Below are 27,387 nucleotides of genomic sequence, written 5' to 3'. Positions count from 1 at the left end.
TTTGACAAATGTTCACAGTCACTCTGTGGGATATGCTTGTCTGATTTTTAGTGGAAGAGCATCTTGTATGAAAGCTTACCTTATGATGTTCTCTTTACTGTATAATATGCTTCATGTATAGAAAATGGAAGGAATGCAAAAAAGAGGGCATTCTTGGAAACTAGTTGTACTTGGAATTTGTATTCCTAGGACAACACATCTACTTTCTGTCTTTTTACATAAATGTCTACTGTCCTGCCCCCAGAAAATTTGCCCTTCCTCCCAAGAGGCACTGCAATGCCTTAAATGTAGTCATTTAGTACAGTGTTTGCCAATCTATGAGTACCCTTTATAAAGACATTTTATTATGTTTCCCCTGGTGTGGTTTACTACACCTATATTACCCTTTGACATTGGTTCCCCTTGTTTATATATAAAAGTTTCCCAAACAATCCCTTACAATTTAAAAGTAACTTAAACACTGCCTCAAGTCTGTTTTCTATATGATTTCAGAGGTTTCAGTCTCTATACTGATGTGATGAATTTATTTTTGACAGAAAACGTAAGATTTCCATATTTTTATAATTAGTTTGCCAGCTCAGTAAATACTTTTAGGAGATTCTATGAAGTATGTCCCCAGCAATTGTATGCCACGTTCTGTGAACTTGAAATGTTACCCAAGCTGCAGCTTTTGTTTTCCATTGTATGTATATCTTGTTGTCCTGAGCCCTTAGCCTTCAGAATACTTATATATCTATATATATATAAATATATAGCCTTATTAGGGCCTTGGCATTAAGATATTCTATGATATTACGGATATAATATTTTCCTTTTTTTTTTTTTTTTTCTTCTTTTTTTACTTGAGAATTTGTCCTCAAGTAAACCCTACTGACTAAGCTGTAAAGCTTTCATGAGTGCTGCAAGTTGTTTATTAATACAGTCTGGTAAAAGTTCTAATAACATGATGTAATTTGAAGGAGACTGTATGGATGGTATCTGCCCATTTTCTTAGTGTTACTACAGTATGTATTCTGATTTATATTAGCTGTTCTTTGAACAAATAATATTTCTATTTATAATACACTTTTTTTTTCACCTGTTAAGTCTGGGTTTTCTTTGCCTCTAATGTAAAATGTGTACTTTAATATCCTTGCTCTAGTATATTACACTGTTTGATTGTACTTTTGTTTTAAAAAAAATGTTTTTTTATTAATTTTCTTTTCTTTGTTAATCTGTATTGTTTATAGGTTCTGATTCTGTTTTATCATTTATTCTAAATATTTTGCTTATTTTATCACTAATGTTCTCAACTGGACACTACTCCATAGGGCTCATGTCATTATCACTGTCTCTATGTGAATGAAATAAACAAACTGCTGTCTCCTATTTTAGATTTTATTTATTCCTATTAGATAACATTATATGTTTAATAGCAAGTTAACTGCTAGTGGGTACAGAGGTGACATCGCAGGCTTCGGTTTCAGGTAAGTGACACATAATGGGCTACTATGCGATGCATAGTAGCCCATTATGCTTTACCTTTACAGGGAAATAAAGAGGAAGTAAAACCCATTAGGGTTTACTTCCTCTTTAACGCTTTGGAGGACCTAGTACTTACCGCCAAAACAGGAGAGAGCAATATACTAAAACATGGTCATATTGGAACATGTATGTACAGTATCTCACAAAAGTGAGTAAATCCCTCACATTTTTGTAAAAATGTATATCCTTTTCATGTGACAACACTGAATAAATGACACTTTGCTACAATGTAAAGTAGTGAGTGGTACAGCTTGTATAACAGTGTAAATTTGCTGTCCCCTCAAAATAACTCAACACAGCCATTAATTTCTAAACATCTGGCAACAAAAGTGAGTACACCCCTAATGGAAAATGTCCAAATTGGGCCCAAAGTGTCAATATTTTGTGTGGCCACCATTATTTTTCAGCACTGCCTTAACCCTCTTGGGCATGGAATTCACCATAGCTTCCCAGTTTGCCACTGGAGTTTTTCCCACCAATCTTGCTGACACATACGTGTCCCACCACCCTCCTTACCCCCTTTTTAGTGGGGGCTTTTTTTTTTGACCCTTTCTTTCTTAATCTGTTTCCTACTTCTCTGGTGCTCATAGGCTTTCTTATCCTTCCCCAGCTCTCTCTTCCCCTACTTTGTTAACCAAAACATCTTGAAAAATAGGAGTGCCCATCTGAGTGATTTCCGCAACATTTGTTGGTTTGCCTGGATTTTTGATGAGCCTTTTTAATTTGTCTTCTCTGGGCGCCTGATGTTTTGCATCTATATCTCTCAGTGAGGCAATGTTATCTTGGTTTTTAGTGGGATACCGCTCTCGATATGTGAATAGGTTTGTATTTTTCTGCTCTGATGGATGCTTTATTCTATGAATAATGTATTTGGAGAAAAAAAGAAAAGTATGGGAAAAGCTTATTTGGCTAAACTTGTGGATCACAGGAGTGCACTTATTTCTGTACTCTTAAAACCCAGATTGAGCCGACAGCAGGCTAAAGCTTGCTGTCAGCTGATGTCACAGGGCATTCTATGCTCTGCAGGGATCCTAACAATAATGTTAAGATCCCCCCAGATGCCTGACCTGCAGCCTCTCGGCACAACAATGAAAGCCTGAGCCAGAAGGTCCAGTCCAAATATGTAGCTGTGCTCAGGCTTTAAATCAAGACTGGTCATGGGATATGGAAGCTGGATGCATGGACTACTGTCAGTATAGCTGGAACCTTTGGGGTGTCAGCACAAATCACAGTCCACAAGGCCCACTGTGCCTTATGATCAAGGGGTATAGTCTTGGTGCAGAAAAAAAACTAGCTGACTTGAGTGCAGTGAAAGCTGTCTCAAGCTGGCTGGAGGCACTGGGAGAGCACACTCTCCCCACTTGCGGCACCTACTGCCCTTCTTTGACAGCACTCCCTGCATCCAGTCACAGCCAGCAAAAATCCACTGACTACTTGTCCTTTGAGTCTTTGTACATATCCAGGTACGAAGCCCGTGGCTTTGTTCTTTCCATTACTAGCATTCTGCACAGCAGGCAGAATGTGATTGGCTACACTGCTTTCTCCTCTCCCAGTGCCTCTAGACTGCTTGGGACAGCTTTCACTGAACTTAATTCAGTTAGTTGCTTTCTGCATCCAGACAGATCATAAGGCACAGTGGCCCTTGTGGATTCTGATTTGTGCTGACACCTCAAAGCTTTCAGCTGCACTGACAGTTGTCCCTACATCCAGCTTCCTTCTCCTGTAGCCAGTCTTAATTCATTTCATAACGTGCACAGCTGTATATGTGGACTGGACTTTGACAGCCCTTCTGTGTAACTGATTCTTTTTATTTATTTTCTCATTAATGAGACTGCACAAGCATCCTCCTTCATGAAAGAGCACTGACAGGAGAATCTAGGATCAGTTCCTTCCATCCTGTATGTGCCCACTGCCTAAAGAGGAGCAGGGTCACTTCTGGAACTGATGCTGCTAGCCCTCAGGAAAATTGCCCTTCGGCTGTCCTTTTAAACTTGGATCATCACAGCCACTGAATACAGAAAAATATATATATATATTCGTGATTATTGCATTTTGGAGCATACGCTGTGCTACTAAATGTAGCTTACGTTAATGATGGCAGTAGAGCATTAACGTGATTGTAAACATCCTTTTTTTTTTATTAAACTAGTAAACACATTATACTTGCCTGCTTTGTGCAATGGTATTGCAGAGTGGTCCCGGTCTCCTCTTCTGGAGTCCCCCGCTGGCACTCTTGGCTGCTCCTCTCTGCTGAGTTCCCCCATAGCAAGCTATGGTCTCTGGGTCCTTTCATGCAGGCTTGCTCCCAAGTTGGCCTGTGTGCATCAATAGATACGCACAGCATAGCTCAAACCGCTCCATCCTCACAGGCTATTATTGGCTCTGTGTACTGTAAATGTAGGAAATGAGGAGAGCTGAGCTGCCTGCGGAGACAGTGTTGGATTAAAGGTGGTGGTGGGTAAGTGTTTAAAGAGATGAGGCGAGGCACAGACATTGGAAGGTTTTTTTACCTTATGGCCGGGTTCACATATGTGCGGCCGTGGCTCACAGCATGGGATCCCATGCGTTTCTGTATATCGGGTCAGATGCGACTTGGGTCTGAATTTTTGCCTGAATTCACACCTGAACTGGACCCAAAGATGCACAGGACCCTTCTGCAATCCGGACTGCAGCCACCCCGGACCTGTGTGAACCGGCTCCATTGAGAGCCGGTCACACTCGCCTGTCATGCAAATTGGATGCGGGGAAAACTGCATCCAATTTGCATATATGTGAGCCCAGCCTCATGCAGAGAATACATTAAAGTGGATGTAAACCTGATTCATGAAATTTGACTTAAGCACATATATCTGTAGAGTTTACTTGTGTCTCTCCAAAGCCCTACGTCCTGTGTCTTTCTGCTGCTCCTTCTGTTATCAGCATAACGTCTGACAAGTTCTTCGACAAAGGAGATAAAAGCAGCTGGAAATTTGCATCTGGGTGGATGCTATAAATAGCTTGTCCATTCACAGCACAGCTCTGCACATTGCTTTCTTTCTCTGCCTATGTGATGAGGGGGTGTGTGCCTTTCCTCCAATCAGCTGTCACACAGTGTATGCCAAGACTTCACTCCCAGTGCTGAATGGAAGAAAAAAATCTAACATGATCTGCACTTTCTAAAGAATATAGCAAGCTGAAGACAACAGATATACATGTAAAATTTATATAGGGAGATTTGTTTCATGCCTGTGTATTATCTAAGGCTGTTCACTTCACTGGGTATATGTGAGTGTTTACATCCACTTTAACGTAAAAAAAAAAAAAAAAAAAAAATCCTTTTGTGATTTGAACCACTTTAAGTATAAGGTTTTTTTGTCAACTTTAAGTAAGCCCATGTATTGTGAAAGACCCTTGAGTTGATATTTTAGAGAATACACACGCGCACACACACAGACAATTGCTTCTATTACATAAGGAATTCTGCATACATTTTTTATAGGTATCTAGCAGCTAAACCAAAGAATGATGATCAGACTTTTTCTAATATATCATTTTGCTTTTTTGTGCAGCCTCCCCTGGTGAAAACACAAACTGTGACCATCTCTAATGCTTCAGTAGCTGAGAAAGGGCAAATACCTACCAAGGAGGTTCCCTTGGTACACACAGAGACTAAAACAATCACATATGAGGCAGCTAAAGTAAGTATTGACCTTACAGCTATGTGAATTTGAAAACCGTGCCCAAAATTCTTTAAAACGGTATGTAGCGTACAGTAACTCAGAACCAGGGATGTAAATATTCCAGAAACCAGTGCCCTTAAAATAATACTAATACTTCTCTTTTTACCCTTCGTAAACGAAAGTGTTATACTTAATATTTTATGATAGTTTTTAGGATTCTATTGCCTGAATCATGTTTTTTCACTTACCATAACAATCATTTTTCATTATTCTAGCTAGTAGGTAAAATCTAGCTGCTATTGGTTACTGTAATTTGCACATCACTGTTGCTGCACTGTTTTAATGAATAGGCCTATACCTGTATCTATAGACGTATGCACATTTTCAACTTATTTGAGTGATTAAAGAGGTTGAAGATATCACCAGTTTTATTCACTTTTTTTAATCTACATTTAAAGCAGAACTAAAGAATCCTTACTTACCTTTCCTCCAATTGTCCCTTGTCCGCATCTTCTCCGGTGTGGCTCCTGCACATGAATAACGTCACGGCATGACGTTATTCATGTGCAGGAGCCACTCATCCTGGTGCACAAGGATTGGCCGTTTACATGCTGGAAATCACTGCGAGCAGACAGATAGGTACATATTATTGCAGAACATATTTCTTCTGCGATAATAGCTTGTCTGCTCACAGTCTGTCTATAACAAGACTTCACTTCCACATTACATATCCTATTACCTAATACAGCACTTGATACACCTTGTTGACATGGTTTATAACTATATTTTTTTCAGCTCTAGATTATCAAATTGCTGTGCCATGCTTCTCAATAGTAATAGATCTGTTAGCTTTAAATTTCCAGTGGTCTTGTATCAATACAGACCCTGTATTTGTTATCCCTAGTCCTTAAAAAAAGGTAACAACATAAAAAAAGTAAATCGTGTTGCTTGAACTGAGCCTGAGGTAATCTGCTTTGTTTCATCGGGACACGTGTAAATATCGTGCCTTGAAAATGTAAGAAACATTAAAAGACAGTGTGAGTTATGTGACCACCTTTGCAATATGCTTAGATCCAATTAAAGTAAAACTGCAACTAAGCATAGGCACAGTACCAATTTTTGTTTTACTTTGGGGTGTAACATTTGCTTACCCAACACTTGCTCCCACAGTGCTACAATCTCACTCCCAGATTCCTGTGTACATTTCAGGTCAGGTCCCACTCAGCGTTGTGGCATTGCCATGTCACAATACTCAGGCCTGGTGATCAGCTGTGCAGGCACATAAGTGCTGATTTATAGAGGCAGGAGTATTGTTGCACATTATGCAATACCCGAAAGCAATAGGCATTTTTCCAGTTGCCTGGCCAGTGGTGGATCAAACCATCAGGAAAGTGGATGAAAACCATTTGCTGTGTATGCTCTAAAGACCAATTTGAACCGGTACAGGGTTCTTTTACTCATTTTCAGCTAGACGTCTGTATAATGTGATGTAGATATGTTATATTTTACAATCTGATTAAAATCTTTTTGTTCAGTTATATTTTAATATGTAACATTTATTCTTGTGCTATCTTTCTATTAGTAACTTTGTGTGATATGGATGAATTTAGCAGGTATATTGTCATAGCCCTTATGTTTGCTTCTTTCAACAGAGTGATGATGTTAACAATGATGGAGAACCTGGCATTCTGCTTAATGCCCACACAATTACCTCTGAAACGACCAGTAGTACCACCACAACTCAGATTACCAAGGTAAAGTACCCTAGCTGATGTCACATTATTAAAATGGGACCTAAATTCAACATGTGTGCATGCTGTATATATTTATGAAGCATGATGGGAGTGGTAGAATTTATAAAAATTTCTGTGGCCCGCTTTTGGATATGTCACTTAAATCTTGGACAGTCCAGCACTGCTAAGGCTCATGTGACCCCATGTTGGGTCAAGGTCTTGTGAGTAGAAACTAAGTACAAAAGAATCTGTTTAACTGTGTAACCAAATCCTGTCTCTGCCTATAGCAAAATAACGGCTGGGCAGGGGTTCCGTTTTCCTGACTGAATGTCGTATGATGTCCAGCAGGATAAGACCCTCACGTGGTGATTGGTAGTGTGTTTTGTTTCTCTCTGACGCACAGCATCTCTGATCTCAGTAAAGTGCCTGTGACATGGCCATTTACCATGTGATCAGCTGTGTCGAATCACAGCGTAACCAGAAAGTGCCGGTTATGGTCTTTCCTCTATTCACACTGACCGGGCACGAGTAGAGGAGAGCAGATAAATGGCTCTCCCAAGGGGTGGTCTGCGCTTATAATCGACGCATTGATTATCAGTGGTGCCCACCTGAGATGTCAGTCCGTGCCTGCTTGGGATGCCAATCAGTGCCCATCGGTAATGTCCATCATTGCTGCTTATCAGTACCCATCAGTCCATCACATCATTGCCTATCAGTGCCACCCATCGGTGCCCATCAATGCCGCCCATCAGTGCTGTTCATTAATGCTTCCTTATCAGTGACCATTAGTGCTGCCTCATCAGTGGTCGTCAGTGAAGGAGAACATGTATTTACAAAATTTTATAAGCGAAATAAAGAAAAAAACATTTTTTTTCAAAACCTTTGTTTAGCAAAAAATACCATCAAATACCACCAAAAGAAAGCTTTATTTGTGGGCAAAAAATATATAAAAATGTCATATGGGTACAGTGTGTTGCACGACTGCGCAATTGTCGTTCAGAGTGCGACAACACTGAAAGCTAAAGATTGGTCAGGGCAGAAGGGGGGTGAAAGTGCCTGGTATTGAAGTGGTTGAATGCCTTACCGATGCAGAGAAAGCCAAGGTTTACTCTAACCTTCCCCAGCAACATATAGTCCTCTTCCTTTTTCTTTCCCGTTGCTATATTCAGCTGCTGGGCAGGAGACATAACACTGTGTAATCTAGAAGTCACTCAAGTGCTATCTTAGACAGGGCTGTTGATTCTCCTCTGTGACGGTGCTGGTGCTTGTTGATTGGTCCAGCCATAGCACATGTTCCTGCATACTTGAATGTATTGGATAGCTTCTATGGCAGCTAAATTGAGCAACGGGAATGTAGGAACGATGAATATGTTCTGATGTGGGGTAGCTACAGCAAACCTTTGCCCATAAAAAGCAAAAACAGTTCACGTTCTGGAACCCCTGACTTCATGCCCGCCACCTTTTGGACTGCTTAGAGATATTTAAAGGTTTTATTCCACTGTTAAAAAAAGGATCAGACCCTTGGATGCTGACATTCATTATTTGGTGCATGTTGGATGTTCTCCTTACTGCTTAGGAGGCAATAATCTGGCTTCCCAGGTTCTGTGTATTCATCTCCATTATTTACTATAGTTAATAAATTACCAGAAGAAATGTTCCAATACACTCTTGATAGTTGGAATATGCTTGCATTTGCTCTTTCTAAATCAGGTTTGCTTGTTTTCTCTAGACTGTGAAAGGTGGTATATCTGAGACTCGAATAGAGAAGAGAATAGTCATCACCGGTGATGGAGACCTGGATCATGACCAGGTAACTGAGTAACAAATTGGTGACTTTTTGAGTTAAATATGTGTTTATTAAATGGACATTAGCAGAAAACCAGAAAGTACCTTCCAGACTGTAATAAAGTATTACATCTCCTCAGGTTTTGGTTCAAGCAATCAAAGAAGCAAAAGAGCAGCATCCCGACATGTCAGTAACCAAAGTGGTGGTTCACCAAGAAACTGAAATAGCAGAGGAATAATAAATACAGGTAAATCTGCACAAAATCTCTCTGAAACTTTATATCTGGTTATATTTGCCACATACGGTCTTTAAACGTACACTCCAGATAATATTTATATTTACTATATATAAAATATAGTTCAGTGACCTGCTGAATGCATTTGCTTGTTTTATTTAAAGAGAAACTCCACTTTTGTTAAGAAAAAAATCCCCTGGGTAATCATTGCATTACATTGCAAGGATTTTAAAAACGTTGATTGCTACCTTTTGTTATTCTGAAGAAATAGCTGTTTGTCTGTGTCTATGTGCAGAGTGAACGTGAATGGGAGTGATCATATAATTATCAATCAGCTGCTGCACTTGCAGGGCTCTAATGAGCAAAGTGGCAGGGTCTGAATACCTTTAGCCCCCTTTCACTGAGGCGCTTCTAAACTGCCAGTAAAACACTGAGCGCTTTTGAAGAGTTTTCCATTCATTTCAATGGAGAGGGACGTTTTTTCACTGCCCTGACAGTGCCCCAGTATGAAAGCATTGATTGATTTTAATGGAAATAGGCTTTTGTGAGCTTTTCAGGCGTTTTTATTTAATTTTTTTTGCATGAAAGCTCCTGAAAAGCACCTCAGTGTGAAAAGGGTCTCTGATGTGACTTCCCTTTGGGAGTCTCTCACAAAAAATGACTTTTTTTGTTGCAGGTGATGGCCAAAATCTGACTTGTTTCATAGTGCAGACTTTTTGGGAAAATCCGTAAACCAATCATACAAGCAGGACATGACCCCGAAAGTCACAATCCTTTAGCTTATACTCCCAAATTAGGAGACCATTTAGACTCTTATTGATGTGGTGTGCACTACACTGAAACTAGAGAATTTGTGTTATTCTTAGTCTTGGTTTCTTTAGCCCTCCCGCCAAAATCTCTGCCAAACTCTCTAGTTGAAAAGCATTCACAAAAAGTGGTCTGTCCCTGCGTTTGATCTTACCAATCAGCTGTACTTATTCTTTTAAAGATTCTGCCTATCTTTACCCTGAAAAAAAAAAAAAAACCCTCCTCTCATGCTCCCCTCTATACAACTCAATGTTTTTTTTTGTAACAAAAAAAAAAAAAAAAAATTCAGTGCCACCCCCTATGCTCCTCACTCGCCTAGGCCAATGATGTGTACGCCCCCTGCGATATATATCACCAAGACATAAGGAGTGATTTACTAAAATGGATGCAGACAGAATCTGGTGCAGCTGTGCATAGTGACCAATCAGCTTCCATGTTTTATTGCCAAAGCCTAACTGAACAAGCTGAAGTTAAAAGCTGATTAGTTACTATGCACAGCTGTACCAAATTCTGTCTGCACCCTTTTTAATAAATCACCCCCATAGTATTTTATTTAAAAAAAAAAAAAAAGGAGGGGCAGGCCTTGCAATGTGTCAACATGAGGCCAACTGAGACTAGAAGAGATTGCAGACCCTCCCCTCCACCATGGACATTATACAAGAACATTGTGGTGCGGGACCTGAACAGTGGTAGCAGAGAAGAGGATCTCGATAGGAGAACACTGGATCTGCTGGGTGGGTATCTGAATTGTGCATAATCTGAACCCCAGTAAGCAGGGAGTTAAAAAAATAAATAAATAAATAAAATGGAGAGGGAGGGTGAAGTTCCTATCTAAAGGTTCTCTTGACTCTTGCAGGCCAAGCCCTGCAAACCACGCTCTGCAATTTCAATATGTCGAGCTGCAGCTAACTGGACTAGGGCAATGAACAACCAAAATACTTCAGTTTTTCAGGATCATGGTTTATCTGAGCAATTACAGCAGTTCCCTTCAGCTCTGCTTTTATGTGTAGATGCCATAGAACATACCATGAGACAAATTTCCAGAATGGCCCTAATCTCTACTCACAAGGAAAGAATCTTGTGGCTAAAGACCTGGACAGCTGAAGCTGCCTGTTAAATGGAATCTGCAACATCAATAATTTCCCCTTTGAGACAATGGCATGCATAGACATTAACCACTTCAGCCCCAGAAGATTTACCCCTTCCTGACCAGAGCACTTTTTTGTTGCTTTAACTGACAATTGCGCAGCCGTTCGATGCTGTACCCAAACAAAATTTGCGTCCTTTTTCCCCACAAATAGAGCTTTCTTTTGGTGGTATTTGATCACCTCTGCAGTTTTTATTTTTTGCGCTATAAACAAAAAAAGAGCGACAATTTTGAAAAAAAAAACATTGTTTACTTTTTGCTATAATAAATATCCACCAAATAAAAAATAAAAAAAAATCTAATTTCTTCATATGCTTGGATCAATATATATTCTTCTACATATATAAAAATCGCATTAAGCGTATATTGATGGGTGTGTGTAAAAGTTATAGCTTCTACAAACTATGGGAAAGATTTATGGCATTTTTATAAAAATAAATTTATACTCATAATGTCGGTGATCTGCAATTTTTAGCGGTACTGCGACATTGTGATGGACATATCGGACACTTTGGACACTTTTTTTGAGACCACTGACAATTAGACAGTGATCAGTGCTATAAATATGCACTGATTACTGTGTAAATATCACTGGCAGGGAAGGGGTTAACACTAGGGGTCAATCAAGAGATACATTTTGTGTTCCCTCAGTGTGTTCTAAATGTGTGGGGATGGTAGTGACTAGGTACTTGGTACCGCTTTTTTGCCCTTCTCAGAACTCAGAGCATCCAGGTCACAGGTTATCTGGATGATCTTCTGAAGGATTTCTTTTGCTTCCAGTTGAATGTCCACTGGATAATTCAGATGCTCCAGGCTTTGAGTTTGGTAATGGATTTTTTCTGTTCTGTCAGGGGATCACACACAGATCCTGTCTTTCTGCTATGCAGGAAAGCGGATTTGTATATTGTCCCAGGCAGCCCATTCCTCCACACAGTTAGAAACACACTGAGGCAACACAGTTAACCCCCTTGATCACCCCTAATGTTAACCCCTTCCCTGCCAGTGCCATTAGTACAATGACGGTGCATATTTTTAGCGCTGATAACTGTAATAATGTCACTGGTTGTCAAAAATGACAGGTGCCCGATCTGTCCGCCGGAATGTAGCAGTCACGCTAAAAATCACTGATCACCGCCATTACTAGTAAAGAAAATTTTAATAATAAAAATGCCATAAATCGATCCCCTATTTTGTAGGAGCTATAACTAATCAATATATTCTTATTGGGGTTTTTTATTTATTTTTTTTACCAAAAATGTGGCAGAATACAAAATGCCCTAAACTGATGAAGAAATTTGATTTTTAAAAATGTTTTTTATTGGGTGCGTTTTTATAGCAGAAAAAAATAAAATATATATATGTATATGTAATTTATATATTTATTTATTTTTTAAACTGTCAGTATTTTTTTGTTTATAGTGCAAAAAATTAAAACCGCAGAGGTGATCAAATACCACCAAAAGAAAGCTCTATTTGTGGGGGGAAAAAAAGAACATCCATTTTATTTGGGTACAACATTGTATGACTGCACATTTGTCAGCTAAAGTAACGCAGTACCGTATCGCAAAAAATGGCCTGGTCATTGTTAAATGACAAACATGTCATACTTGCCTCCTCTGTGCAAGGGTTTTGCACAGAGCTGCCCTGATCCCCCTCTTCTGGGGTCCCACAGTGGCGCTCTTTGCTCCTCCTCTTCTCGGGTGCTCCCACAGAGAGCCGCTTTCCATGGGGGTTGGCGTGCTCCCAAGTCCTGCTGCTGCATCTATTGACACAGACAGCAGGACTCGGCCCCGCCCCCCAGCTCCCATGTCGCTCCTGCTGCTATCAGTCTATCCCGAAACAGGGGCTGGAGCTGCTGTGCCCGTCCACGTCGATAAAAGGATCGGGTTCAGGTAAGCAAAAGGGGGGGCTCTGGGGGACTGCTGCAGTACAAAAGGTTTTTCACCTTAAGGCATAGAATGCCTTAAGGTGAAAAACCTTGAGGTTTACAACCCCTTTAAGGTTGGCGAGACGCAGTGATTTTCTCTTTCAAGGCTGTACCATTTTTGCCCAATTTCATTCATAAATTGTCCAAAATAACAACTTGCCAACCTGGAACAAGTATTATCCTTCACCCTCCCCCTAACTAGGCTGATCTCAAGCCCAGTTTTCACTTCTCTATAACTGGAAAGTGATAACAACAAATGCCTGTCTCTCCGGTTGGGGAGTAGTGTTCCAGTCCCCAACGGTCCAGAGAACATGGCCACCTGTGGTACGCCAAACTCCACATTAACATCCTGGAGCTCAGAAGTTCAGATGGCTGTGCAACACTGGAGCCCCTTCTGTGTAGACACTAGAGCTGCACGATTATCGTTAAATTGTGATCTCCATTCAACCCCCCTCACTATCTCTATGCAGAATGTCCTTATTCATTCATGTAACAAGTGTAGAGAGATCTTTGCTCACTAGCTGTCCAAAGAAGAAAATGGGGCAGTCTGACAAGTTTTTCACAACATTGTCTGTGCTGGTATAGAAGTATAAACCTTGTAACTTTGTTCTTAGATCAAAGGGATGAACTTCTGTTTGTAAATAAGGGAAGTTTAACCACTTAGACTAAACCTTTTTCTGACACTTGTTTCTTACAAAGTTAAAATATGTATTTTTTGCTAAAAAAAATTACTTGGAACCCCCAAACATTATATGTATATTTTTTAGCGGAGACCCTAGGCCTAGGGAATAAAATGGGGATTGTTGCAATATTTTATGTCACACTGCATTTGCGCAGCTGTCTTTCAAATGCAATTTTTTGGGGAAAAAATACACTTCAGTAAAGGAAAAAATTAAGGAAATCATAAAATTAGCCCAATTTTTTTGCATAATGTGAAAAATAATGTTGCGCGCGAGAATTGTAAGAGAATCGTGATCTTTATGCTAGGCAAAAAAATGGTGATTCTCATTTTAGCCAGAATCGTGCGACTCTAGTAGACACCCAATGAGGGTGCAGTCAGACCATTTCCATGGCTGTGGCCTGCACCAGCCTTAAAGGAATCAAACCAGATAATCTCATGGAGAAGAAACTCTGTCCAGCGATTTTATTTTATTTTTTTTATTTTTTTTGCAGTCCACATTCCAGGAGCAGAAAACTGGAAAGTGGTCTGTTTTAGCTGCAACCACTTGGACCAAGAGGAATGGGCCCAGCACTCAGACATTTTCAATCTAAAATGTCAGAAACAGGGGACTTTGGATGTAGACATCCTAGGCTCCAGATTCAACAACAAATTATACCTTTGTAGCCAAGATCAAGGATCCTCTAGCGCTAGACTCAGATACCTTGATAATTCCTTGGTCTTAGTTCAGGCTTATGTATACCTTACCTACCATTATAATTCTGTCCTGCCTGCTTAGAAAGATAGAGTAAGAGAGGAAAGTGATTATTCCCTTGCACCAAACTGGTTTTGAAGAACCTGGTACAGAGACCTACCTACTTTGGAGCAGACAACCCCTGGCCTCTTCCCAACAGGCCAGTTCTGCTAAAAGCTACTTCCAGGAAGATCTACTATCACACCGGGGAATCCTCCTTTGCCTGTTGTGAACACAAACATTTCATACCCAGAGTTTACTCTATGCCTCACATTCTGACTTTCCTGCAATCAGGTTTTCACCATAATTTGGCCTTTAACCACCTGAAGTCCAGGCATTTTCTGGCACTTTGTTTACATTTTTTTTGCTAGAAAATTTGTTAAAACCCCCAAACATTATATATTTTTTTAAAGCAGAGGCCCTATAGAATAAATGATTGGTTTTGTAATGTTTTTTTATGTCACCCTGTATTTGTCCAGTGGTTTTTCAAACACAAAATACACTTTTTAAAATAAAAAAACACAATGCGTAACCCATTTTTTTTTTTGGCAAAATATAAAAGATGTTACGCCAAGTAAATAGATACCAAACTCATGTTTTAAAATTGTGAATGCCCGCACAACGACATACATTTTACTATCCCTGGGCGACTCTTTAAAAATTGGTTACTGCTTTAGATGTACAGAGGTCTAGTGCTATAATTACTGCCCATGATCTGACATCTGCTGCAATACCTCACATGTGTGGGACGATCTCTGTTTGCTTTTGCACAGGGGCACTTTAAATCCTTTTTTTTTATTAATTTATTTTATACCATTACTTTTCATTATTAAATTTTTTTCTTATTCACTTTGCTGTCACAAGGAATGTAAACATCCTTGTGACAGGTACTCTTTATGGAGGAATCCAGTTGAAAGCATTCAAAATGCCAAGAGTGCCATTTTTGAATGCTTTTGATTTTCAACAAATGGCACCATTAACATGCCGGTAAACCAGAAGTGATGTCATGTCATCGCTTCTGGATAACCATAGTGGATACCCAATCAAAGCCAATTCCGGCTTTCTTCGGGTTTTCAGCTAACTGGCGGATATGCCGGCTAGTAGCTCGGGAGATCCCAAGCAAGCTGCGAATGGCGGCAGAAGGGGGGGGGTTGTCCCCTTCATAAATTTATACTTGAATGATAAAAAAAAGAAAGCAGAAAAAATATGATTAGTTAATTGGGGCTGATTACTGTTAACAAGGCAATTCTTGCCTACAGTGGAAAGAAAAAAAATCTCCACACTCCTGTTAAAATGCCAGGTTTCTGTCATGTAAAAAAATGAGACAAAGATAAATAATTTCAGAACCTTTTCCACTTTTAACCACCTCAATACAGGGCACTTTTACCCCCCCCCCCCCTTCCTGCCCAGGCCATTATTCAACTTTCAGCGTTGTCACACTTTGAATGACAATTTTACGGTCATGCAACACTGTACCCAAATTAATTTTTAATAATTTTCTTCACGCAAACAGAGCTGGTGGTACTTAACCACTTGCCCACTGGGCACTTAAACCCCCTTCCTAACAGGGCCGATGTTTAGCTTTCAGTGCTCTCACACTTTGAATGGCAATTACTTATGCAACACCGTACCCATATTAAATTTTTGTCCTTTTTTTTTTTTTTCTCACACAAATGGAGCTTTCTTTTTGGTGGTATTTAATTGCTACTTTTTATGCACTATAAAAGAAAGACCAAAACTTTTGTTAAAAAAAAAAAATGCATTTTTCTTTGTTATACATTTTTGCAAATTTTGTCATTTTTCATAAATGTTGGCCAAAATTTTTACTGCTATATATCTTTGGTAAAAAAAAAAAAAAAAAAATCAGTGTAAATGTGGTCTTTGTGAAAGTTATAGAGTCTACAAGCTATGGTGCCAATCATTGAAAATTGATCATACCTGATGTACTGTTGGGCTTTCTTGTCATTTCTTGAGACATTAACAAGCCAGGAAAGTACAAATGCCCCCCAAATGACCCCTTTTTTGGAAACTAGACAGTCCAGGGTATTTAGTAAGAGTCATGTTGAGTTTTTTGAAGTTGTAATTTTTTTTTCCCCACAATTCTTTGCATAATTAAGATTTTTTTTTTTTCCCCAAAATGGTCATATTAGCAGGTTATTTCTCTCGCATGGCATTTGCATACTTAAAATTACACCCCAAAACACATTCTGCTACTCCTTCTGAGTATGGCGATACCACATGTGTGAGACTTTTACACAGCCTGGCCACATACAGAGGCCCAACATGCAGGGAGCATGTCAGGTGTTCTAAGGACATAAATTATACAAAGTTTGTTGCCAACTAATTGGAAAAAAGCTAATTCAAAAGCTAATACAAAATGTAAAACTGGGTTCCTCAAAAAGAGGGACTTTAATAGACAAAGAACGCTAGAATTTATAAAATTTACACATTTATTACAAAAAGTAAATGACATATTGGAAAATTGATAAAACAAGAACAAATGATCAAAAACAAAAAAAACACACAGAGGACAAACAGCGAGAAATACCCCAAATCGACGGTCGGAAGCACGGAGGAAATTCAATGAATGAGGTAGAAGTCTTCTTCAGGGAAAATGGGCTGAGGATTTCCAGATATGTACATACAATCTACAATATCAATATACACATAATTAAAAACATAATTTAAAATTCATAATGTGACAATTTATAAACTGATCATATTTAAGTTTATTTACAGGAAAACCAAGACAAAGAAAAAGAGAGCGTAGATGTAAGTATCCATATTGACCTCGTGTGTTTTTTATATATATATATATATATATATATATATATATATATATATATATATATATATATATATATATATATATATATATATATATATATATATCGATCCGGAGAAGTCATGGCTCAACAAGTGGAAGGACACTAAGACAGGGCTCGACAAAACCCGGGCGCCAGGTCGCATTTGCGACTAGAATTAGCGACCTGGCGCCTGGGGCAGCACAGCTGGGGGTATCCTGTCTCCGCGGACCCCCCTGGCGTGATCGCGTCGGGCCGTGCTGCCGGCGGCCGGTAATTGAGCCCCCGGCTTTGAGGCCTTCTACGATCCTATGGTTCCTTCTGGAATCTGGCGCCCTCTTGTGGTGGCCGTTGGAATTACAACCAGCAATTCTAATGGAGCTTCCTCTGCCTGCCAGCCTATCTCCTTCCCTTTACTCAGAACCCCTAAACATTATATATATATTTTATTCTAACACCCTAGAGAATAAAATGGTGGTCGTTGCAATACTGTCTGTCACACCGTATTTGCACAGCGGACTTACCTCACATGTGTGGTTTGAACACCACTTTCATATATGCGTTCACTTCTGCACGCAAGCTTGGCGGGACAGGACGCGTTTAAAATAATTATTTTTTTTCTTATTTTAACTTTTATTTTTATTTTTTTCACTGTTCTTTTAAAAAAAAATGTGTGTCACTTTTATTCCTATTACAAGGAATGTAAAAATCCCTTGTAATAGAAAAAAGCTTGACAGGTCCTCTTCTATATGAGATCTGGGGTCAGAGAGACCTCTCATCTCATATTTACACTAAAATGCAATTTAAAAAAAATTGTCATTTGAAAAAAATAAAAAAATAAAATGTCCCTCTAAGAGCTATGGGCAATGACTTGGAGACAGGTGGGGGGCTGGGGGCTATCTTCCCCTCACTCGTCTCCATGTCAGGCCAGGGACAGGTCCAGATCCCGTCACGGACCTGGCTCCTAACTTTTTTTAGCTGGCTCCTAGATTCCAAGCAAATTTGTCAACCCCTGCACTAAGACACCAGAACAGCGTCGTGAAGCCAGAGCAGAAAGGAACTAAACCGTGTCCACATCAAAGCACTGTATCTGACAATGCCTCCCAAAAGGGAGCCGGAGCGTTGTTAGGGGACAAACCAACAGGGATTGAAATACATAGAAAAACAGGGGGAGGGGGAGAGTTGAACGATAGTAAATGAATTATAATATAGGACATAAACAAACGCCTAAGGAAATGGACGTTCAATAAAGTCCAAATATGTGATGATAAACCTACCTATCCCTTGCAGGTTTGTGGAGTAGATCTATCAATACAGGCATTAATTCTATGAAGATTCTTGTCCATAGAACCAATCCAGCTAGCAATGGCCACTGAGATTAAGGCAAGGCTGTACCACAGATGAAACCATGAGAGCGTATCATGCTCCAAAATTGTTCAGCAGATATCCTGGAAAGGGCTGAGCAGTCAACAGCCAAACCTGGAATCAAGAGTGGTAGACATTTGTATTACAAAGAGGGGAAATTATCCCATCTGCAAATGGTACTGAAAGTCCGCAGACTCCAAGTATCAAAGAGGTGTATCATACCTTTATAGATGTCATCAAGTTTAGCAGGTCCCTATGTCTCCAGAATGATGCAAGGGGCATGGAGGTGCTGTGGGCTTTTATATGGTGGTGTGGTGGATGTCAACCTAGGGTGTTTCATCAGTTCTGCTGCAGGATTGCCCCCCCCCCCCACCCCGAGCCAGCAGTACGCCACGCCGCTGACACGGATGTATCCAATCGCGATGGCGCTGAGTCTCAGCGTCGCCCGCACATCACGTTGTTGCGAGACACGATTGCAGATGACATCCACCCAAGCAGATGGCAGATCCAATCACGTGATGGGGCGCTGCTCCACCCACTCCACCCTCCACCCACTGATGCATACAGGGTACAGCGGCGCACGGAGAAAGACCATGCATCAGAACCCAAATAAGCTGGTCTGTACGGCCTCGGTGTGCCAGCTGAGAGAGCAGACAAACAGAACACAGGGAAAAATAACTAGTCTACACTGTGGAAAACGCACACACTGCTAAAAAGGGTTGCTAGACAGCCAGCAGGACTAGGAGAAAACAAGGTTTAAATGGGTGTGCATCGGCTGCTAAAATATCCCCACAGTAGATGCCTAAAGCCCCATACACACTACTTTTCTGCAGATGTTTGTCTTCAGATTTACCAAAACCATGTAGTGCAAGGGACTGCCTGATTGCATACAAATTGAAACTCTTAAGGTTTGACCTCATATTATCTGGTTTTGTTAAATCTGAATAAAGACCTAAAATCTAATAATGTGTATGGGGCTTAAAAAGGAGGGGGGAGGAGAATAGAATGAGAGGAGAAGGGAAAAAAAGGGAATAAAGTGCCAATTTATCATGGCATGACAATTAACACATGAGATCAACATATGAACCCATCGATAAAAATATTAGATATGTATATTGTCTTAGACATGATCTTTTATTGCTAAATAACACCATTATTAGTAAACTCACACAATTCCATATATGACAGAAACAATATAATGCAAAAACAAGTATAGAAAAAGATATGGAGAGCGAGCAGATTGATGGATGGATCAGGAAGGATTGACTGTCATTCTCTGGACCCCCGAGACGAACCCCTCAAAAAAGGGCTTATAAGATATTGTCTCGTTTGAGGCCAGGGAACGTGGTGGCATTGAGTCTGGAAATCCATTGTTGTTCCCATTGTAGCAGTGTCTTGTTCCAGTCCCCGCCTCTAAGGCCTGGGTGTACTCTATCTAATATTAAGAATTGAATTTGTGGAAAAGAACCGCCATGGAATTGGATAACGTGCCATCCAAGTGGCAGATATAGATTGCAAACGGAGGATGTGCTGGTATGCTCTGACAAAATTTTGGTCTTTTCCACGTAAAAACAGGAACAATCGCACTGTAACAGGCCTTGTGTTTGACAGTTGGAATAATGCCTGGGTGTAAATTTGACTCTGTTAGGAAGATCTGGGTGCGTGGAGATGTTCATATATTGACAATACCCACATCCCCCGCATCTTAAAGTACCCGGCCTTTTGCAGGGATCCCTCCTGCCACCTCTAAAGTCACTCGAGATCAATTTGTCTCTCAGAGATCTAGCCCTCCAAAATGTGAAGGCCGGACACTCAGGTACACAGGATGCAGCTATAGGATCAGGATCAAGTGTTGGAACATGCCAGTATTTGTTTATAGTTTGTTTAAAATGTTCCTGCTGGTTGGAGAAACAGGTAATGATTCTTAATTGATTGGTGTGGGGTTTCTGCGTTTTAGTTTTATATTACAGGTCTTGTCTAGTTTTTATAGTAGCTTTGAAAGCTCGCTTGAGGCACTTGTTGGAGTACCCACAAGCTTAGTTTGTCTGCTTCTTCTTTAAATGTGCAATCATTTGAGCAGTTTTGTCTAAGATGAAGGTACTGGCCAAAAGGGATAGATTTGACCAGACTGCTTGGATGGAAGCTGGTGGCATTTAGAATGCCGTTACCAGGGGTGGGTTTATGGTAGAGGCTACTTGACAAGAGACTGTCCTTGTCAATATGAATATATACATCTAGAAACTCAATTTTGACTGGATCAAAGGACACGCTGCACAAAAGTATGTAGCAACTCATCTGAGCCACTCCAAACCATGAAAATGTTGTCAATGTACCGAAACCAAAGGACCATATAATCATAAGCAATGGGGCCAGGTCATCTAAAGTATTAATCATGCTTCCCATTCCCCCAGGTACAGATTAGCGTAGGATGGAGCACAGCAAGTCCCCATCGCTATGCCCTGCAACTGGCATAAATGGGAACCATTGAAAGTACAATAATGACGTAAAACAAAATCAAGTACGTCAATAATGAAATCATTGAATTTACGGTCAAAATTTATTTTCTGATAGAACTCGTCGAATGCAGGCCAAACCCTTATTTGGAATGGAGCTATATAAAGCTTCGACATCGGTGGCTGCAAGGATCACACCATCTGGGACCTGCAGACCATCGATGTTTTGGAGAAGATGAATAATATCCCATATATAGCTAGGGATACTCAAAACATGGGGGAGTAGATAGCCATCTATGAGTTTACTCAGGTTCTCAGTCAAAAAAGAGCCATTACCTGATATAATATGCCGGCCTGATGAATGCAACATACTTTTGTGCAGTTTAGGAAGTGAATAAAATGTGGGTGTGTGGGGAAAAGGAGTGTGGGTGAATTCCCATTCATCTTTGGGAATTAAAGCGTGGTAAAAAGCGGAGTCTACAAGTTAATAAAATTTGTGTTCAAACTCTTCAAATTTTGTTGTAGTAACACGAGAGTACTAATATTTATTATTCAGGATTTTATTACACATATGAATGTATTAATCAATATCAAGGACCACTATATTGCCCCCTCTATCAGGGGGCTTTATAGGGATTGCGGGGTTGGTAGATAGATTGTATAGAGTCTGTTGTTCTTCCACAGAGAGTTTAGAGGCAATATCATGCTTAATTTTGATATGCTTGCTTTCATTGGTAGTAAGCTTAACAAATGCTAGGACATTTGAATTTAGCTCTAGTGCTGGAAATTTGTCCGACTTTTTTTTTTTTTTTTTTTTTTTTTTACACTGGGCAGACTGATAGATAACAGTTGAAGACCTGGTTTGATCAAGCTTCTGCAATAGATGCTCCAGATCTATACGGTCAATGAGGATTAGGATCATTTTCTTCCAAAAGTGCAATTAAGTTATCTATTGCTTGCATGCATCTCTTGTGGTTTGAGTTCTGTTCCCTCTTTGATAGTTTTACAGTAAAGTTGTTTAAGAATGATTTTTCTTGCAAAGAGCTGTACGTCCTTTATCGCCTCAAACTTGTCAATATCCTAAATTGGACAGAAGCTAAGGCCCTTGGTACATATGTTTTTTTTCAATATCATTAAGCTGATACTGTGATAAATTAACAACATTATGTGAAACGTCCTGTACGGATGGCAGCCTGAATGTATTTAGGTTGGTACATGGGTGTTCGACGATGTGGGGGATTGCTTCTGACCTGGGACTAAAAAAAAAATACCCTTTGTGTGGGTTTGGAAGGTAGTGATAACCTTACTGGTATTCCTGTTATTTCAAGTAAATTATTTGAATATGAAGCTGTCACCGTGTTAGAAGTAGAGGCAAGAGAACCGTCACCTGTAGGGTTACCTGACACCATGTGCACGCTAAGATCACCAACATGTCCTGGATCCGTGAGTTTTTTTGGATAACTTTCCATGGGAACCACCACCCTGGGAGTTTCTTTTCGTTTTACTTGATGTTTGATGTTTTAAACCTAGAGGAGTTATATGAAGAGACAGAAAGTGATGAGACAGAAGAGGCATCTAAAAGACGAGAATCAACATTTTTAGATTTAGTGGCACACCCACTTTTTATTCACTTCCTAAACTGCACAAGAGTATACTGCATCCATTGTGCCGGCTTATTATTTTGGGTAATGGCTCTTCGACTGAGTAAACTTGTAGATTGTCTATCTACGCCCCCATGTTTTGAGTATTCCTAGCTATATACGGGATACTATCCATCTCCAAAACATGAACGTAAATTCGATGATTTCTTTATTGATGTACCTAATTTTGTTTTACATCACAATTATTTTACTTTGTTCCCATTTCCTCCAGGTGCAGGGCATAGCGATGGGGACTTGTCTTTCCCCATCCCACGCCAATCTGTACCTGAGGGAATGGGAATGCATGATTAATACTTCAGATTACCTGGCCCCATACCTTGATTATGGGGTCCTTTGGTTTCATTACATCAACAACATTTTCATGGTTTGGAGTGGCTCCGATGAGTTGCTACATACTTTTGTGCAGCGGCTAAACACTAATACTTTCAACCTCAGTTTCACCATGTCCCGTGATCCAGTCAAAATTGAGATTCTAGATGTATATATTCATATTGACAAGGACGGTCCCTTGTCAAGTAGCTTCTACCGTAAACCCACTGCCGGTAACGGCATTCTACATGCAACCAGCTTCCATTCTGGTCAAATCTATCCCTTTTGGCCAGTACCTTCATATTAGACAAAACTGCTCAAATGATAGTACATTTAAAGAAGAAGCAGAGAAACTTAGGGTGAGAGTTTTAGCTCGTGGGTACTCTAACAAGTGCCTCAAGCAAGCTTTCAAAAAACTACTATAAAAACTAGACAAGAACTGTTATATAAAACCAAAACTCAAACACCAATCAATTAAGAATCATTACCCATTTCTCTAACCAGCAGGAATGTTTTAAACAAATTATCAACAAATAATGGAACGTTCGAACGCTTGATCCTATAGCCAGATCCTGTGTACCTGAGCATATTGGTGTCTGAGCACCTGACATATTGGTCTTGAGTGAGTTTAGAGGTGGCAGGAGGGATCCCTGCAAAAGGCTGGGTACATTCAGATGCGGGGGATATGGGTATTGTTAATATATGAACATCTCCACGCACCCAGATCTTCCTAACAGAGTGAAATTTACACCCAGTCATTATGCCAACTGTGGAACACAAGGCGTTGTGTACCCGTTGCAGTGCAATTGTTCCTGTTTTTACGTGGGTAAGACCAAAATGGAATTTTGGCAAAGAGCATACTGTCACATCCTCTGTATGCAATCCAGATCTGCCACTTGGATGGCACGTTATCCAATTCCATGGCGGTTCTTTTCCACAAATGAAATTCCTAATATTAGATAGAGTACACCCAGGCCTTAGGTGGGGACTGGAACAAGACACTGCTACAACGGAAACAACGCTGGACTTTCAGACTCAATGCCACCACGTTCCCTGGCCTCAACGAGACGATATCTTATAAGCCCTTTTTTGGAGGATTAGTCTCGGGGGTCCAGAGAATGACTGACTAGTTTTTACAGTTAATCCTTCCTGATCCATCCATCAATCTGCTAGCTCTCCATATCGTTTTCTGTGCCTTTTTTCTATACTTGTTTTTGCATTATATTGTTGCTGTCATATATGTTATTGGTGTGTAAGTTTACCGAATAACTGTGTTATTTAGCCTTGAAAGATCATGTCTAATATAATATACATTTCTAATATTGTATGGATGGGTTCATATATTGATCTCATGTGTTACTTGTCATTCCATGATAAATTGGCACTTTATTTCCTTTCTTTTCCCTTTTCCTCTCTCCTTTTCGTCTATTCTCCTCTCTCCCTTGCCTTCTTTTTATGCATCTAATGTGGGGATCTTGGCTTCTTTCTTTTAGCAACTGATGCACATCCATTTAAGCCTTGTTTGCTCCTAGTCCTGATGGCTGTCTTGCAAACTTTTCAGCCTTGTGTGAGTTCTTTTTTCCCCCCTCTGTGTTCTGTTTATCTGCTCTCCCAGCTGGCGCACCCAGGCCGTATGGACCACCCCCCTTGTGGGGCAGTGACGACGGCTTGTCTGGGCTCTTGTGCGTGGTCTTTTCCATGTGCCGCTGTACCCTGTGGGCGTGCAGCGAGCCGCGCCGTCACGTTAATGGTCCAGCGTCTGCTCGCGATTATCAGCGATCGTCTCTAGCAATGACGTGATTTGCTAGTGATGCCCAGACCCAGCGTCATCGCAATTGGGTACATCTGTGTCTGGTTCAGGGGGGCAATCCTAGAGCATAGCTGAGGCAACACCCTAGGATGATATAATCCACCACACCCCCTTTTCACTATGGCTACTATATAAAAGCCACAGCTCCTCCATGCTCCTTGCATCATTTTGGAGACACAGGGAACTGCTGCACTTGATGACATCTATAAAGGTATGATACACCTCTTTGATACTTGGAGTCTGCTGACTTTAAGTACCATTTGCATTAATGGGATAATTTCTCCTCGTAATACACATGTTTACCACTCTTGATTCCAGGTTTGGCTGTTGACTGTTCAGCCCTTTCCAGGATATCTGTTGAACAACTTTGGAGCATTTTACGCTCTCATGGTTTCTTCTGTGGTACAGCCTTGCCTTAACTTCAGTGGCCATTGCTAGCTGGATTGGGTCTATGGACAAGTATCTTCATAGAATTAATGCCTGTATTGATAGATCTACTCCATAAACCTGCAATTAATAGATATGTTTATCATTACATATTTGGACGACTTTATTGAACGTCCATTTCCTTATGCATTAGTTTATGTCCTATATTATAATTCATTGACTATTTGTATACTCTCCCCCTCCCCCCCGTTTTTCTATGTATTTAGATCCCTGTTGATTTGTCCCCCAACGCTGCTCTGGTCCCCTTTTGGGAGGCATATTCAGATGCAGGGTTTTGATGTGGACATGGTTTAGTTCCATTCTGCTCTGGCTTCATGACGCTGTTCTGGTGTCTTGGTGTCCTTGCAATTGTTGAGCTATGACTTCTCCTGATTAACCACTTCTCGACCGCCGCACGACGATGTACGTCGACAGAATGGCACGGGCAGGCATAAGGGCTTACATGTACGTCCTTGCCTTCCCGCCGGTCGGGGGCCCGATCGGGCCCCCGCCCGGTGCCTGCGGCGGTCGGTATTCGTTCGGGAGCGATCCCGGATGAGGGGACGGCCATTCATTCATGGCCACCCCCTCGCGATCGCTCCCGACGAATAGAAATCCTTCGTCACATCACTTCCTCTCTTGTAATGTAAACACAGGAGAGGAAGTGATGTAATCTCTCCTCCGTGTCGGTATTTTTCGTTCCGACACCAAGGAGAGAGGATCGGTGAGTTGCACCAACACGACACTACACAGTAGAACATGCCAGGCACACTCACACACCCCCGATCACCCCCCCAATTACCCCTGCCCCCCAGTCACAGTGACACCAATGTCATTTTTTTTTTTTTTTTTTTGCATTGGTGTCATTTGTGACTGTAATAACTGTTAGGGCAGTTAGGGTTAGCCCCCTTTAGTTCTAATGTACCCCCCTAACCCCCCCAATAAAGGTTTAACCCCGTAATCACCCCCCATCGCCAGTGTCACTAAGGCTGGGTTCACATTGCAGCGGTTTATGAGAACGAATGTGATTCGCACTGCAGTGCAAATCACATCCGATCTCTGTGCGATTCGAGTTCAGCCATACAGATAGTATGGCTGAATTTGCATCGCACCCGCCGCAAATTCGCACGGGACCCTTTTTTTGGCCCGCAGCAGAATCGGATCGCATGGGTGTTCACACCATGCGATCCGAGTTTGCAGATCGCACTGCGATATGCGAACTGATCTGGGGGTGTCATTAACATTTCACTGACACTCCCAGCAGTTCGCATAGGGCAGTGTGAACTGCCGCCGGGAGGCATGCGATGCGGGAACCCGCCGCAGATTCGTGGCGTTCCCGCATCGCTCCAGTGTGAACCCAGCCTAATAAGCGATCGTTTTTCTGATCGCTGTATTAGTGTCACAGGTGACGCTAGTTAGGCAGGTAGGTATTTAGGTTCGCCGCAGCTTTTTATAGCGCCAGGGACCCCCATATACTACCGCATAAAGCCCCCTGATTGCCCCCTAGTTAACCCTTTCACCAGTGATCACCATATAACTGTTACAGGTGACGCTGGTTGGTTAGTTATTTTTTTATAGTTTCAGGGCACCCGCCATTTATTACCTAATAAAGGTTTAACCCCCTGATCACCCGGCGGGTGTCATTTGTGACTGTAATAACTGTTAGGGCAGTTAGGGTTAGCCCCCTTTAGTTCTAAGGTACCCCCCTAACCCCCCCAATAAAGGTTTAACCCCGTGATCACCCCCCGTCGCCAGTGTCACTAAGGCTGGGTTCACATTGCAGCGGTTTATGAGAACGGATGTGATTCGCACCGCACTGCAGTGCAAATCACATCCGATCTCTGTGCGATTCGAGTTCAGCCATACAGATAGTATGGCTGAATTTGTGTCGCACCTGCCGCAAACTCGCACGGGACCCTTTTTTTGGTCCGCAGCAGAATCGGATCGCATGGGTGTTCACACCATGCGATCCGAGCTTGCAGATCACACTGCGATATGCGAACTGATCTGGGGGTGTCATTAACATTTCACTGACACTCCCAGCAGTTCGCATAGGGCAGTGTGAACTGCCGCCGGGAGGCATGTGATGCGGGAACCCGCCGCGGATTCGTGGCGTTCCCGCATCGCTCCAGTGTGAACCCAGCCTAATAAGCGATCGTTTTTCTGATCGCTGTATTAGTGTCACAGGTGACGCTAGTTAGGCAGGTAGGTATTTAGGTTCGTCGCAGCTTTTTATAGCGCCAGGGACCCCCATATACTACCGCATAAAACCCCCTGATTGCCCCCTAGTTAACCCTTTCACCAGTGATCACCATATAACTGTTACAGG

At 41.1% G+C, this 27,387-nt stretch overlaps 1 protein-coding gene across 12 annotated transcripts in view; it reads left to right on the top strand.

Moving 5' to 3' along the window:
- EPB41 (erythrocyte membrane protein band 4.1) overlaps positions 1-27,387 on the top strand; it is a 350,563-nt gene that overhangs the window by 316,979 nt on the left and 6,197 nt on the right. For all 12 annotated transcript variants that reach the window (XM_077481782.1, XM_077481776.1, XM_077481777.1 and 9 more), the window contains 4 exons: positions 5,073-5,201; positions 6,836-6,937; positions 8,646-8,726; positions 8,842-8,949. In XM_077481782.1, coding sequence (XP_077337908.1) covers positions 5,073-5,201; positions 6,836-6,937; positions 8,646-8,726; positions 8,842-8,940 — 411 coding nt within the window. In that variant the 3' untranslated portion in view covers positions 8,941-8,949. The remainder of the gene's footprint in view (positions 1-5,072; positions 5,202-6,835; positions 6,938-8,645; positions 8,727-8,841; positions 8,950-27,387) is intronic.

Source organism: Lithobates pipiens, unplaced genomic scaffold (genome assembly GCF_037356315.1).
Source record: "Lithobates pipiens isolate NorthernLeopardFrog02 unplaced genomic scaffold, aLitPip1_a1.2 Scaffold_16, whole genome shotgun sequence".
Lineage (NCBI taxonomy): Eukaryota > Metazoa > Chordata > Amphibia > Anura > Ranidae > Lithobates > Lithobates pipiens.
Note: the sequence above shows the minus strand (reverse complement) of the source record. Positions and strands in the feature narration are given on the sequence as shown.